The 15,455-nt window shown below is 29.0% G+C and overlaps 1 protein-coding gene across 1 annotated transcript in view; it reads right to left on the minus strand.

Annotated features, from left to right (window-relative positions):
* The window catches only part of Megf8 (multiple EGF like domains 8), a 117,029-nt gene that overhangs the window by 59,179 nt on the left and 42,395 nt on the right, over window positions 1-15,455 (minus strand). Inside the window, 6 exon segments of the mRNA XM_076465084.1 lie at window positions 1,544-1,723; window positions 4,328-4,519; window positions 5,505-5,718; window positions 6,216-6,370; window positions 8,807-8,953; window positions 11,048-11,151. Coding sequence (XP_076321199.1) covers window positions 1,544-1,723; window positions 4,328-4,519; window positions 5,505-5,718; window positions 6,216-6,370; window positions 8,807-8,953; window positions 11,048-11,151 — 992 coding nt within the window.

A 15,455-nucleotide genomic window follows, 5' to 3' on the forward strand; every position in this document is an offset into this window, starting at 1 on the left:
TTTTGTTGACCACAGTTCTCCTCTAGTTATCTATTGACTTCAAAATACAGCTATTTGTCTTTTTTTAATATCCTGGTGGTTTTTGTTGATGCATGAAATTTAGTAACATGTTTTTTACATCCCCTTTAACAGTTTACATCAACAAATTAAACACTGCCAAAACAAAGAAAAACTGAACATTTCTATTGAATAATTTTCCTTAACCCTTAAGTTTAATTTTCATCTTCTTATTCCTCAAATCATTGATTCTATTTCAGTTGAAAATTACTTAAAGCTTTCTACATGTCTTTTTACATATCTTTCATTCATCAGAAACAAAAGAACAAGTGCTGAATGTTATTTATCATTCCAGCATCTCACTAGCTTGACATTTAACTGATTATTGTAGAGTATGCTAAGTGTTATTCTAAAGGTGATTACCAATTTGATGAAAACAAAATGCACGCTTTTTGAGTTTCACGAGTCTTCAAAATGTAAAAAGATGAACATTACTGAGTACAGAATAATTATTAACCAAAATGGTTTAGTTCCAACCCCACCCATGTTACATTTCTATCCAAAACAAAACAATGGCCTTTATATTCTATAAGTATTGTAACTATTATTTTCAACATGAGCAACACATTAAAAGAATGTGGTCTGTGTAGCTAGGTCAAAGTTCTTAACCCTCTAGAGATGTGCACCATTTTCTGCACATCATGAGCTTTCATTAAGTTGCATTCAAAATTTTGTTTAGGCATTTTAAGACCAATGTGTGCCAATCAAAATCTGCATTAAAATTTACATTTCAAAATTTTGTATGATCTAAGTTTTAATTTCTTTATTTCAAAAGAAACCTTAAAATAATTCTTAAACTTTAGTTATCTTGTGGCATGATGCACAAAGTCTGAACTTTTCAACTCTATAACCTGAATACTTCTACATGCATACCCTACTTCTACCAGATTAACTGCTCTGTTTACACGTCCTTCTTTCAAACTCCTTAGAACACATTCAGAAAATGGAGAAATAAATTTCTTGGAGATTTTGACAGAAGTTATGCTCACTTTCTGTACAACAGTCTTGATTTCTTAGCCAATTATACTTAGTTGAGCTGAATGTTTATAACCAACAGAAGAGCACACTTCAAAGAACAATTTCCCAACAGTTATTTTATAATTGGTGGAAACAATTTCATATAAAACTATTGAACATGTTCTTGGCATTGGGTTCAGATACGACCATCACTAATAATTTTGAACTACTGACTAAAGAGTACACAGCCAATAATAAACACTTGCCCAAACATTCATTTTGCCTTCTTCAAACCAAATACTGGAGTTGACTGTCACTGTTATAATGCTTTATTTCTTAAATGATTTCGTTGCTGAATAAAGTATCTTCATCAGTTAACCTGTTAATGTTTCTAGTTGCTTGTGGTTATAAGTATAGTAAAATAAAAATTAAATATTTTATTAATTGAGAATCACTCAAGTGAGCAAATCTGAATAACAATGCAGTTTTGATAACATAAAAATATCATATGAAGAACTGCTATACTTACATGGGATTACCATAGTATCCTGGGGCACACTTTTCACACCTTTTCCCAATGGTGTTGTCAACACAATAGCAAGTTCCTGTTTTATTGTCACATATTCCTTTTTCCACATCCCCATGTTCATTGCAGTCACACTTCTTACAACCAGTTAACATACTGGTTGCATTTCCATAACTTCCAGGACTAAGTAGAAAGATTACATTTTACTACACATATTGTTATTAAAGCACTTAATAGAAAACAATGCATGTTCACATAACACGTATAAAAAAAACTGCATGAACTCAATGATATTTAAAATTACTTACCCTGCACTGTGTTGTTTAAATATAAATCTTGTACATATTGTGAATTGTGGAGTCTGTTCAAACGTTTGCCTGTCTCCCATTTGAAAAGCTGTGCACACAGACAAAGCTCAACTTTAATTTTTCAAATGATGGGAGAACAGACATGACTAATGTTGATGACAAGTTTCATTTCACAAACAGGACAATCTACACTGTTAGTAATTAATCACACTATCATTCATATTTCAAAATGTGACTTCAAGAATAAAAATGTAGATTTACTGTATGTCATTGTTGAGTGGCTTTTAGTATAACTGAGGTACTCACTCAACAATTGCTTTTTACTGTGGGCAATATAAGTAGCTTAGGACTTTGAAGCTGAATGAAACCAAGAGTGCAACACAATTAATCTTTTTAAAGTCTATAAAATAATTTAAATTGATAGATTAACTTAAAACTTTTACCATCATGGGGATGGGTATTTTTGCTTATACAACAACATTAAACAACATGTCTAGATTTTTAGTGCCTTAAATAAGAACAATACATTTAGAATACATACAAAATTGCAATATACCATCAATTCATCAAATTCATTTTTTCATATCGTATCAAACCTATTCACTGTCAAAGCAATAAAATACCCAATATTTTGTTATTTTTAATACTTATCTAACACTGCATTGTAATTTCAATTTAATCCTCTCTCTACAGACATCTTTTTATGCAAAATTCAAAAGGTTTTAATCAATTACACTCAAAATAAAATTAAACTGCTTTCTTATTACAGTATATGAATAAATTTGGCATAAAAATGTAGTTAATAATAACAATTTCTATAATATATAAGTTTGAAGTTCTTAATTTTATAACATAATAGTTTAAAAAATATAGTCATAAATTTCCTCTAACATGACAATTGTGACATTTTCTCTCTAGGTGTCCCTCTTTTCTAATTTATTTACCCTCCTTCTTGCTATGCCCACCTGTCACATCCTCGCTTTCTTAGCATTATAATAGTTCTCTCTAGAATTTAATGCTATATTATTTATAATCAACAAAAAACTAAAATTTTAATATATCAAGTGCCACATTATATTACTTTATTTCCTATATAGAGAATTGTCTTTTACACTTCCATTTCAAACTTTATTCCTAAAGGAAATACATCAAGGATTTTAGCTGAATTTTTAAAGGCCTTTTTACATAGTTAGAAAGTAAGAAAAATTATGATACTTATAGGACATTGTCTATTATTATTATTATGCATTCTTAGGTGAAGTATTTAATTCAATAAAGTATTTAGTGTGTTAATACCATTAGTATAAAAAGCAGGGTTATGTTAACAGTCAACAGCAAAAAAACACCCAAGTAAGTACTTTTTTATGTGTATACTTTATCTGTCAGTATAAAAGTCACTAAAATATAAAAATTAGAAACATTTAGGTTACATTAGATAAAATAAATTATAAGTTTCACAAAGTACACTTGTGAGCAATTCACAAGTAGGTTGTACATTATGCAAGTTGATAGAGTAACGAGTTACTCATTTGCTGAGTGGTTTATAAGTTCTGTAGTGGTAATATAAGAAGATAGACACAGTTCAAAAAGTATAAACATATGTATATTTTTTGTTACGAGTTTGGAGATATTTAGGATTAACATATTAGTTTCATGTTACAATATGAAGTCATTGTAGAAAGAAATAAGGGTAATTTAGATATATTTCAAATTTTCGTTTGTTGGTTATGAAGTTTGCCAAATTAATTAACCTTGTACATAGTTAAGGTAGAGAAAATAATAGATAAAATATAAAATACTATGAAAACAAATGTTTGAAATTCATTAAAGAGGTTTTAGAAATTACACAAGTGAACTATAAGATTTTTCAGATGAGAAAAAGTATCTTAAGTCTCAACATGAAAATCACTTTTGATTTGGCTCCATATATTCATGGAGAAATGTTCATTGAAGATAATTAAATATTCTGATTTTGTTTCTACAAATGACTTAATGATTAATATAAGCAAAGGATCAACAATTATAGTATGGAAACTATAGAGGTTAATTTGAGGTTACGTGATAGACCAAACCTGTAGAAAGAGACAATTACATAACAAGAGATGAATGCACATTAAAATCATAATATAATATACTTTAATTCATGGAGATACAAAGTAAAATTTTTGCTTTGCATTCAGGCATGTCACATCAACTTGGCCACTGAAATAAACTCAAAAACCTTAAAAATAAACTAAGAATCTAATTTATCTACTCTTTATATGATTTTTAATTTTTCATAATTATATAATGTAATTAAAAACCTTTGTTTACCATTATTATAATGCCTAAATTTGCAACCAAAAAGTTTAAACAAAAAGAAAGCACAAATGCAAAAACATTCAGGCTGAAATAACGAGAGACAGAAATAAACAAACTTCTATCTTAAATATTCTTAAAGATTCTGAGAACATTTGAGACTTTATTTGAGGTACTGCACCTGCATTTTTCACAGAACTTTCCCTCAGTCAAGTCCCGACATTCATCACAGAGACCAACTCCATGGACACAAGTACTGTGGTTGTTGCAGCCACAATTAGTATCACAGTCACTGCCAGTCCAACCTATTTCACATGTACACTGGTAGTCAAGGACTTCAGAGCAATGACCATGGACACATTCTTCTAAACATCTAGAAATTCATGAAAAGGAATAAAGTTTTCTGCTTCTTACAAAACTTAAAATATACAATTAATATATAGAATATCATATGCATCAAATTTCTTAACATGAATATTTATAGTAACTACTACAAGCTAAAAATATTAAAGTACCACTTTTAATTATAAAAGTGAAAAGTTTGGTATTTTCAAGTCATATTTTGTCATTATATGTAATACACTTGTTGGCTTGAAAGCCACATTTTACGTTTATTAGCAATAACAAAACCACAGGCCTAACAACATCATGCCCCAACCTAATTGTTGGAATAAATTTTGCAAATGAATATCTTGTGATACCTTTTATGCATAAAAAGGTAATAAAAATAAATAGTATTTATCTTACTATATCTTACAAAGTTATCTTACTCATTAAAAAATTATATACAGATGTTTGAAAAAAAAAGACCCACCATACTGATCTCCAAACAAATTTGTAGTTTCACAGAAAGGAAACAAAAACAAATATAGCCAAAGCTGTTAGACAGAGTGTTTACAATTTTTATTACATCAATGAACACACACACAAAAAAATGCATTTAAGTTAAAGTGTACAACAACTATTTCATTTCTAAAACACTTACAATACTTAGTGTGAAATAATTACAGACCAGGACATTTTAATCAAATTTAAAGTGTTAAATTATTACATTACACTTCATATCTGATTATTCATTTATAGCCGATAAAACCTTCTATATATATTTTTGACTTATTGGTACAATCCATGTAAATATTATCTCAGTGAGTTTCAACATTATTGTTAAATTCCAAATGATCAGACGTCTTTTAATCTTCATTAATTTATTATTGCCCAGAATTTCCACACACAAAAAAATCTATTTTTCAAATACACAACAAGCACAGGAAGTTTCGCAAGTCTCTGCTAAAAACGATTTTGATTTCCACACCAGAAGTTAGTGAAGCACAAGGTTCTATAATGGTTTATATACTTACGTTCTGTTGCAAAATGAAACTCCATCACCTCTGAACCCTTTATTACAAGTACAGTTATAAGAATCCTTTGTGTCAACACAACTGGCATTCAAGTGGCAATCATGAAGGCCCAAGCGGCACTCATCAACAAGAGGACAAGTACTATAAGACCACTCAGCAAGCTCTAATTCAGAGATGTTGGTGTGGATATGCTTTAAAATATTTTCACATTGTCCTGCAGATAAACAAAAATAGTCAATCACTATTTAATACTCAAACTCACACACACAACTTATAAAAGTTAATTTAAGTTTAGTAAAAAAAAAGTAACAAAAATCTAAGTACCAGAAAATAGAATAAGCTTTTATTTGAAAATTAGATTTCTTAGTTATATACATGTGTATTTATCTTTTTTTAACCTCTTTTGGACAACAATAAAACATATAAAACTGTTATGTGCATCATATATAGGCCTTATGAACATGAATTTAAACCAAAACTACTCTCACTTATATAAGATGTATAAAACATTGTTTCCTTCTGGGTTCTTCATAAAGTTATTTTTGTATCAGAACTAATAATAATATAGTACAGCAGAGTTGTTTCCTAAGATTTTTGTTTTTAAAACACTCACAGAAAAAAAAAATATGCAGGCTTCTGAGAGACTTAATATTATGCTTAAAATAAATGCATAAATTTTGTTATGTATTCTAATAAACAGTAAGACATTACCAATATCTGGTCCACCATAGTCTCCACTCACGCATGCACCAACGGTTGGATTACTGACAAGTCCACACCATCCACAACGTAGGTAATTTAAACAGGACCTGCAGTTAGTGTGGTAAGAACAATTTCTACACTCCCCACCAGCGTTATCCAAGCCTCTGTAGTAAAGATATCAACATCAACATATTCTATTATTCAGTACAATATAAACATAAATTAATTTTAAAAGTTCTGTTATTTAAGTAAAAACATTCTATATGTTTCTTTTGTAGATTGGTTTGTCACAAACTAAAAAAGGTTGAAGAAAAGATGCATAATTCAAAAACTGTTGCAATATCTTTTGTAACCCTATACTTTTACAAATATGTAGAGAAATTATCTGTTACTTTTTGCCCTACAATTTGATCCACAGTTATGATGTCATGTAAAATACATACCATGACCCTAACAGTACTTAACATATCTTCACAAAATCTGGCAAACTTTCAGTAATCTCTGAAAATTTTTTGTAGACAAAAATCATTATTTTAATGAAGTATTTTTACTAAAACTTTGTATGTAATTATACATTTGTCACTACAAAGTGATTTTCCTGTTAAAATTAAAAATACTTTCCTTCATCTGAAGGTTTTAGAATTTCATCTGTGTAATCTTTAAAACCTCCGAAATAAACATCAATTTTTTTTCCAGAAAAACATTATATTTTATCTGATATTTTCAAAACTATACCTACGTACTTCCCAATGCAAAGGGTTAAATAACAATTTAATATAAGAATTAGCATCTGGCAAACTGGCCTTTACATGACAGTTGGAAAGTTTGATCAAACAAAGGTGAAAGGGACAGCAGCTATCTAATTCAGGTAATTCTACTCTACAAAAGAAGCTTTGGTAAAAAGCATGACAGTTTGAAAATGTTCATCTTTGAATCTCTTTGCACTGGTTTTACAAACATTAACCATTCATGTAATGTCTCCTTGCAGCACAGTTTATGGAATAAGTGATGATTTGACTAATGTTAGCCACAAATAGCTGCTTGCTAGACCTGACTTTCCATCTAGCAATGGTTTCACTATATTAATGTAGAAAAGTTCCTTGATTTTTAATGTTTTGGAGATTTTATCAGATTCAATGTGTCTGTAATTTCAACTGAAATTATATTCCATCAATATGGCATATTTTACCAGGACTGAATTCTGTGTCTTCACCAGTCTCATGTTATCTTTATTGTCTTTGACCTTTAGTTTCTCTAATACAGGTCTGTTTACAGAAACAAGCTGTTTTATAAATTGTCTTAATACTTGTCAGGTTTCCTTTGTTGAGTTTTGACATGGACAGATCTAATATCCTCCAAAGATCTCAAAGAATACTCATGGCATTTTTGTTTATTATCTGTTGTTTAGTTCTGACCATGACAGATCTGATGTCCACCAAATATTTTATAGAATTCTCTAGACTGTCTTTGTCAAAACTAACCAAAAAACAACTGATAACAAATATTAAAACATAAATTTTGAAATATCTTGTTTATGTAAACCAATATACAAGAAAAACTGCTGGACATTTTGGGAGATGGGTGAAAGAACACAAGACTGATGAAAACATAGAATACAGCCCTGATAAAACATGCCATGTTAAGGGGAGATAAAGTGGTACAATTAAAGACACAGATAAAAAACAAAGATAAACCAAAGAATCTTTTATATAAACATAATTAAATTACTGTTAAACAGAGACTTAGGAATGGGAATCAGAAGTTTGTGGTTACCACTGGTCAAATTATTAGCAACCACATCACACCATATCCACTTCAATCATACAAGATCAGATATAAAACCATACAAAACCAGTACAAGTTCACCTGAAGAGAAAAAGACTGACAGTTTTTTGAATACTATCTTTTCTTCCTTTTATAGATCAGTCCTTCAAGGTTTTCTCTATGAGCATCATTCTGAACTAGGCAGTCATTGCCCACTTATCTTTGTTTATCATGAGTACTCTCTTTAAGTTAAATGTAAATGCTGTAAATTTTGTTTTATATCTAAAAAAAAAAAAAATCTCTTTGAGAATAAGAATTATCATTTTGGAATGCAAAACCTATAACAAAAGAAAAAAAAAAAGCAACACAATCAGTAATAATAATTATGAAACCAAATAAGTTTGTTTCTTTGCTACATTTTTCATAATACTACAAGGAGTTATCTGCACTAGCCATCCATTATTTTTACGTAATAAACTAGAGGAAAGGTAGCAAATCAATACCAACAATCATCAACTCTTGGACTACTTTTCTCAGGCCAAATAGTTAAAGTTCACAATATTTCTTACAATAAGTCCACAGTCCCAATGTGAAAAGCAAGATTTAATTTTTTTTTCTTTAGGTTGTCCAATAACAAGATGCAGACCAAGGGATTTCAGATCCATAGGCTTACAAACTAACCACTGTATCACGCTCACATGTATTATTTAAGCATAAGTTTTAATATGTAGTATTTCTGACTTAAGACATTATTTTCAAATGTTAGCATAATTTTCAACTGTAAAAGGAACATTAAAAAAAAAGCAAGAAGAAGAAATAAATAATTACATTCTCACCTACGGTTCTCATCCTCATCTACCCACTCTCGACAGCCACCATACATAAAAGATGTTGTAAAAGTTGAGAACATAAAACATGTTTGTGTTTGTTCACACCAAGCACACATCCCAGGATTTCCAAGACAAGAAGTGCAGTTGAGTCGCCTTGTTACATAAAAAAAAATGTTTATGGAGTTTCTCTTTTGCCCCATACTAATTCCATTTAAAGTATTTACTTTTCTACACTATTTGGTATGAGAGGAAACCAAAAATGGTTATTACTCTAAAAAGCTTAATGTATTAAGAAATAATGTTAAGATTTAAAGAAGAGAAAGGTCATAGTAGTGATGGATACTAATACTTTAAATCCCAAAATTACCATATCTGAAAGACAATTCAAACACATGGGAATGATAACTAGAGGACCTTTTAAAATATAAATTTGATGTTTTTACAATTGATAATACAGTGCATAACACAACTACTTACTACACTGTTATGAATGACCTGCACAACAGTTAACCTAAAAGATAATTGTACTTATGCTATAGTTGACCAAAGAAATGGAACAATAAAAACTATCAAGTATTATAACTGATATAAATAGATGGCATCTACTTTGCTCTGTTGTTATACATAATACATACTGATGTCCTCTTTTACTAACTCAGATAACACTATCTTGACCTCTACCATTGCTTGAAGGGCAAAATATGATGTTAGCATTCATGGTGAGCTCAAGGTACAGAACTTGCGAGTTCTTGTAAACAGGAAATTAACTGTTAAAGCAATCACTTCAATAAAATCCCAAAGACAAAAGAAAACTCCAAAACTTACTTTATTAATTTTATTTGGCAAAAATTTATAGAAAATCCATTATTAACTTGCATAACAAAAGCACTGCATAGAAAATTCACAATCTTGTATAACTACTCAATGATAAGGGAGCTCCATGAGAGACATATTTTAAGAAAGAAATACAGATTTTGTATGACATATTCAAGACTTCATTAGTTCCAGAAAGTAGGAAAGAGTTACACAAACATACAGATAGTTTAATTTTATAACTCTTGATATCACTAACTTGAAAAATTCACTATTTTCACACTACTTTAGCTAAAAATAAATCTCAAACAAGTGAAAAGTTTTATCAACCAAGAAATTTCATCTGCACAGGTAAAAAATTCAATAATTTCCACCACCTCACTAATAATTACAAAAGTAGAAAAAAATTGAAAATTATGGCAAACTGTTTCAATTTTTTAACTACTTTTTCTAAGACAAATGTTAATAAACTTACATCAAAAGTTTATGTGAAAATATCAGTATTTCAGTTATAATTCCATTTTGGATTTAATTTACAAGAATAAATACAACAGTTTAATTTGTTTTGAGAAAGCCCAAATGGTGGAACACAGTGATTTATTTCTTTAAATAATAAACTTGCTTTCAGAACTTAGATAAGGGACAACAATTAAATGATTAACATGGACCTTCACTATGTCTGTGGTTTGGTTTTTTTTAAGTACGATAAAGTGTTATACAACCATGATAAAAGAACTTGTACCTGTGTCAATGTTATCTTTGAATTGCTATTTTCTGTTTTTAAATTTATGCTAAAGATTAGTCATTTGTTTTTAATGTGGAGAGCTTCCATTATCTCCCTTTCATCTACTCTCTTTATTAGAGATTATGTATCGGTTTCTATGTATGGGGTTCCAGTGTCAATAACATCACATTTTTCTACAAGAGAAGCAATGTTTTTTTCCATTAGGTACAACAACAAATTTGTGACAGGAATCCAGGTTTAGTATCATTCATGCTTCACAAGAACCTCTGGGGCTTGAAAGAAAATGCAAGGTTAGTATAGAAACTTTTGTTTCTCTTCACTTCAAATGAGATAATTTGTTGGTGTCACCTGTATTTGAAATGGGAACTAGCCTCTAGGTTTAATAAGTTATATACAGTATGTTGTTTGAGGTGCATGGAGACATGGTAGATGCTAAATCAAATTAAGAGAGAAAGTTGTGAAGAAGCTATTCAGTTACATTAAACCTTCATACCCTTTTAAATATTCTTCTAGATGTTTGTACTTCATACATGTATTTGATATAAATTGTCCAAACTATATTCTTCATTAACTACTAGATGGAGATTGACAATTTAAGGAAATCAAAGAAAGCTGATGCATCATGTTTTTAATTTTCTAATTCATGCTATAAACATTAAAAAAAGTTACTCATATAAAGTTTATCTTACGATCCACATGGAATTGGACAAAGTTTCGTATGACGAACAGATTTATCATTACTTCCACTGCGCACACAGGTGGCTGTTTTTACTATCCATTCACAGTGTGGTTGCTGGTTTAAAAAAAAAGAAAGACAGTTATAAAAAAGCAAGTATATTAGCACTGTCACTTCATAAATTTTATACTGAATGTAAAAAAACAATTTATAGAGAAATAAATTAAACCATATAATTAATATTACGAACAAAAATAACTTTTTATGTATAGCTAGATTTCAATGAGAATGTATGCTCATGCACACACACATGTATGTGTATTCACTTTTAAAATACATTCCACAGATTGAAATACATATGGTAATAATCCAATGTTAATCCTCTCACCACAGGTATCCTTCACTGTGCATGACATATTATTTTAGTCTTACATTTAAAATTTTATTAAACTACTTTTTGTATATCTTTTACCAATTAAAATAGCATAAAGTCTGAGTTAATAATCCATATCTTAATAGTATTTAAGTTTTAAGTTCTTAATTCTACAAGGCAATAGTAAAATATTCTGAATTTCTCTTAGTGTGAAACATTTTCTCTTAGCATGCCATCTTCCCTATTTTAAAATTATGAAATTAATAGTAAATTACTCTCTATAAAATTTTCCTTGCTCATACATACCATATTTTTTCTTGTCTTCAACTTTGTTTGATTATAGAGCTATCAAATAGAAAATCAGATCCCTCTTGACACACCTACCTGTCACATCCTCTGTTTCAGGATTCATTAAAAGTTCTCTCTTATGTTCAATTATATATTACCTATAAACCAACAGAAACTCAAGGTTTTCATTTATCACATGATGTATTGTATAACACTATGTTTTGAATGATTAAATGTTATTTTACTCAAAGTGCTAACATCATACCTGTGAGAATGTTAACAACTAGACTGGATGAATTTTGTAACATAGTTAGAAAGCCAGTAAAAATTTAAGAGGTAAAAAAAGTGTCTACTTTTTGCACAATATTAATCTGTAGTGTTTAGTGTATTATCTAATGAAATAAAAATAATTAAATGCTTTTCTATCATTAGTATAAAAAATTAGGGTGACCTCTCCTCAACAACTGACAGCAAGAAAAAGATGACTGGGTAAGAACATTATTTCTTGTATTTTGCAGTTTAGTTAAGATTAGATTTGGAAAAAATAAATAATAATATCATAAATACGTTTCATGAGACACACATGCAAGTAGTTCATAGGTAATGTAATTTATCAGTGTAAAATGAGCTGCACATTTCTAGAGTTACTTACAACTAATAATGGCATGGATAGTAATTAGAAACAGTTATAAAGGAAATAAAACAATAAAATTTAATTATAGATTTATACTGTAATGAACTTCAAACTACTTTGGATAAATGTAGTTTCATGTTACAATTTGAAGTCATTCTCTAAAGAAAAAAGGACAATTTAGATTGATTTCTTTTTTTTTTTTTTTGGTGGTTACAAGATTGGTTGAATTGACCAATTAAGTTTTCAGATAGGGTTGAGAAAAATAACAGATAAAATAGAATGTTGTACTGAAACGAAAATGTTTAAAATACATTTACACTGTTTCAAGAATTAAGCAAAGAAAATGTGAAGTTTTTTTAGATGAGAAACATTTTTAATTTTAACATGAAAATTATTTTGCACACAGACTATTAAAAACAAATACTCAATATATTCATGGACAAACCTTTATTTTATTAAAAATACTTGATTAAAAAAATATGATTGTTTGTAAGTTAATTATAACTGACAAATTTTGTGAAGATATACACACAATATTAAAAGTTAGAAGTATTAAATCTAAAAAGACTAAAGGGGTACAAAAGGCCACATGATCAGTCAAACTGACTAAGCTCACATTAAGAAAGCTGACATGGTGGCTCCCACATGACCCACCAGTTGGTTGTGAGTCTTTCAAGTAAGACCCATATACACCACTGGTAAGTCATGCTCTATTTTCTTTTTAAAGGGCCACTTATTGGCTGGGACACAACAGCTACATATATAGATCAGTGGAACATCAGGACAAAATTTCCTTTCTGGACCCTGGAAAGTATTGGCAAAAAAAGACTTGGGAGCCAATGTGTTGAGGGGCTGTTAAATGGTCAGTGCATTACATCATAGAATGCCAAAAAATAAAAAAATATAATAATAATAATTTGACTGTAGCAAATAATTCATACACAACTACAGCCACAGAAGATACTGACATACAAACTTATGAGATATAATGTCTTGTGAGGAACTATTATTTTAACACACTCTTCGATAAATCCTATCTATTTCTACTGAAAGTTTCCCAGTTGCTTTAATGCAAACTTTTCACTAGCATCCAGATTAAGAGTAATATTTCTTGCATATAATCTCTAAAATAAAGGACTCATATCCTTGAAACATCCTATAAACACTAAGACTAACAGTTTTACATGATATCCCAATATTACAGCCTTTCAAAAAGCATCAGGAGAGACTAAAAAAGGAACAGAGTGAGAATTCATATTATTTTCCAACACAGACTTGAATACTTTCATATTTCTTTGGAGTTCACTAACTTGAAAGATAATTTTATGCTATTTATAGATGATTTTTATAATCACATTTTGATTTTCATAATGAAAAAAAAATCAAAATCTCATTAAAATGGAAAATTTTTGTCCATAAATTCTTAGTAATATACATTACCCTTAAACTTCACAAACAATATTTTATTAACTGCGAGTATACAATTAATTAATTGTAATTATTGTTCACAGACTTGTACAAGTGAGTATAAGATAGATTAATGTCACACAAGATTTTCTGCTATTTTTTAATAGTGACCTTTTAACCATTTCTGTAAGTGGTACCCCTTTAACCATTTTATGATAGGTTCAGTATAATATAAGAGTTATGTATTTATACTATAACTTTTGATGCAGGAAGTGTAGCTTCAAACAAGTTGACAGACTTTTAGTAAAAACTCCAAGTCTTTTAGATACAATAAATCAGATTTTTTAATGAAGTATTTTTACTAAATATTTGTATGTGAATATATCTAGTCTGTTTCATTACTAGTCTAAATGAAAATTGACTTTCATATTATGATTAAAAAAATATTAATCATCAGAAGAATCTCAAATGTTATTTGTATAAGCTCTAACACCTCCTAAATACATTTCAACAATTGGCTTTTAGTAGGACTTTAGATTTCTGTTATTTTCTCTACCTTAACTATGTGGGGTCTATAAACTGAAAGACCTCATAACCACTATAAAAAAAAATTAGGAAATAAATATAAATTAAATCTTTATGTTGTAGAATGACTACAAAATACAATACAAAACCATAAATGTTTAGCCAAACTGCTTAAATCTCATAACATTATACATTCACATCTACTTATTATTTATATTATATTAACCTACAAGTTCAGCCCTAACATTACAGGTATTGCACTGATGTTACTATGTCCAATAATAAAAAGCTAACCTTTACTCTTTACAAAGTGACCTGTCTTGATTGTGGTTTAGTGAACTAGTATTTTGTAAAATACAGCCATTTTATAATTATTATACATTACATACGTATACAGATTATTACTATTTACAAATAAGTTATTAAATTTATTTTTCTCAAAACATAAAACAGTAGATAGATAAGTATAGCAAACAATTATATCTTCTAGTTACAATAGCCTTTATACTCATATGCTGCTTAGCATAGATTGCAAAGTCTTTTCAAATTCTACACATGGAGGATGTGAAAGAAGATAACCTATTTAGGCTTTGTATATACATATGAATGGTAAAAAAAAATCATAAATAACTATATCAATACCATATAATTCCACTGTAATTTACCAAGCTAAGTAACTAAGCTACCTTTTATCTAAAAAACATATAATTTCAAGCAGACTAAAGACACAACCTACCTGCTTGAAATCCTGGTTCAAAAGAACAAGGCAACTTTCTAGTGTTTTAAAATGGATGATAAAGCTACTAGAGGGACATTCTGAGCTTTTGATCAGTTATTCACATGCCATATATTGAAGTAATTGTATATAAGGGACTGTTTCCAAAATTAAAAAAGTGGTGAGCAGGGTCATTGTGTTTGATTCAGTACATAAACCATATCTTATCAAATACAAATAATATGAGGTTTTTGTTTTACATTGTAGCTTGTAAATAACAATAACTTGAGTTCCTATTTTGTGTGAAACTAAAGACTTTGTATTTGAACATCACAAAGATATAATTTGAACCAATGCTCCATTTAAATTACTATGTGACATACAAATACAAAATTCAATATTTAGGTGTGTTCTTTTAATATTTAATTTCAAATTAAGAAATTAACTAATACATAATACTAAAATTCAAATCATAATCT

The sequence above is a fragment of the Tachypleus tridentatus genome, chromosome 10 (assembly GCF_004210375.1).
Source record: "Tachypleus tridentatus isolate NWPU-2018 chromosome 10, ASM421037v1, whole genome shotgun sequence".
Classification (NCBI taxonomy): domain Eukaryota; kingdom Metazoa; phylum Arthropoda; class Merostomata; order Xiphosura; family Limulidae; genus Tachypleus; species Tachypleus tridentatus.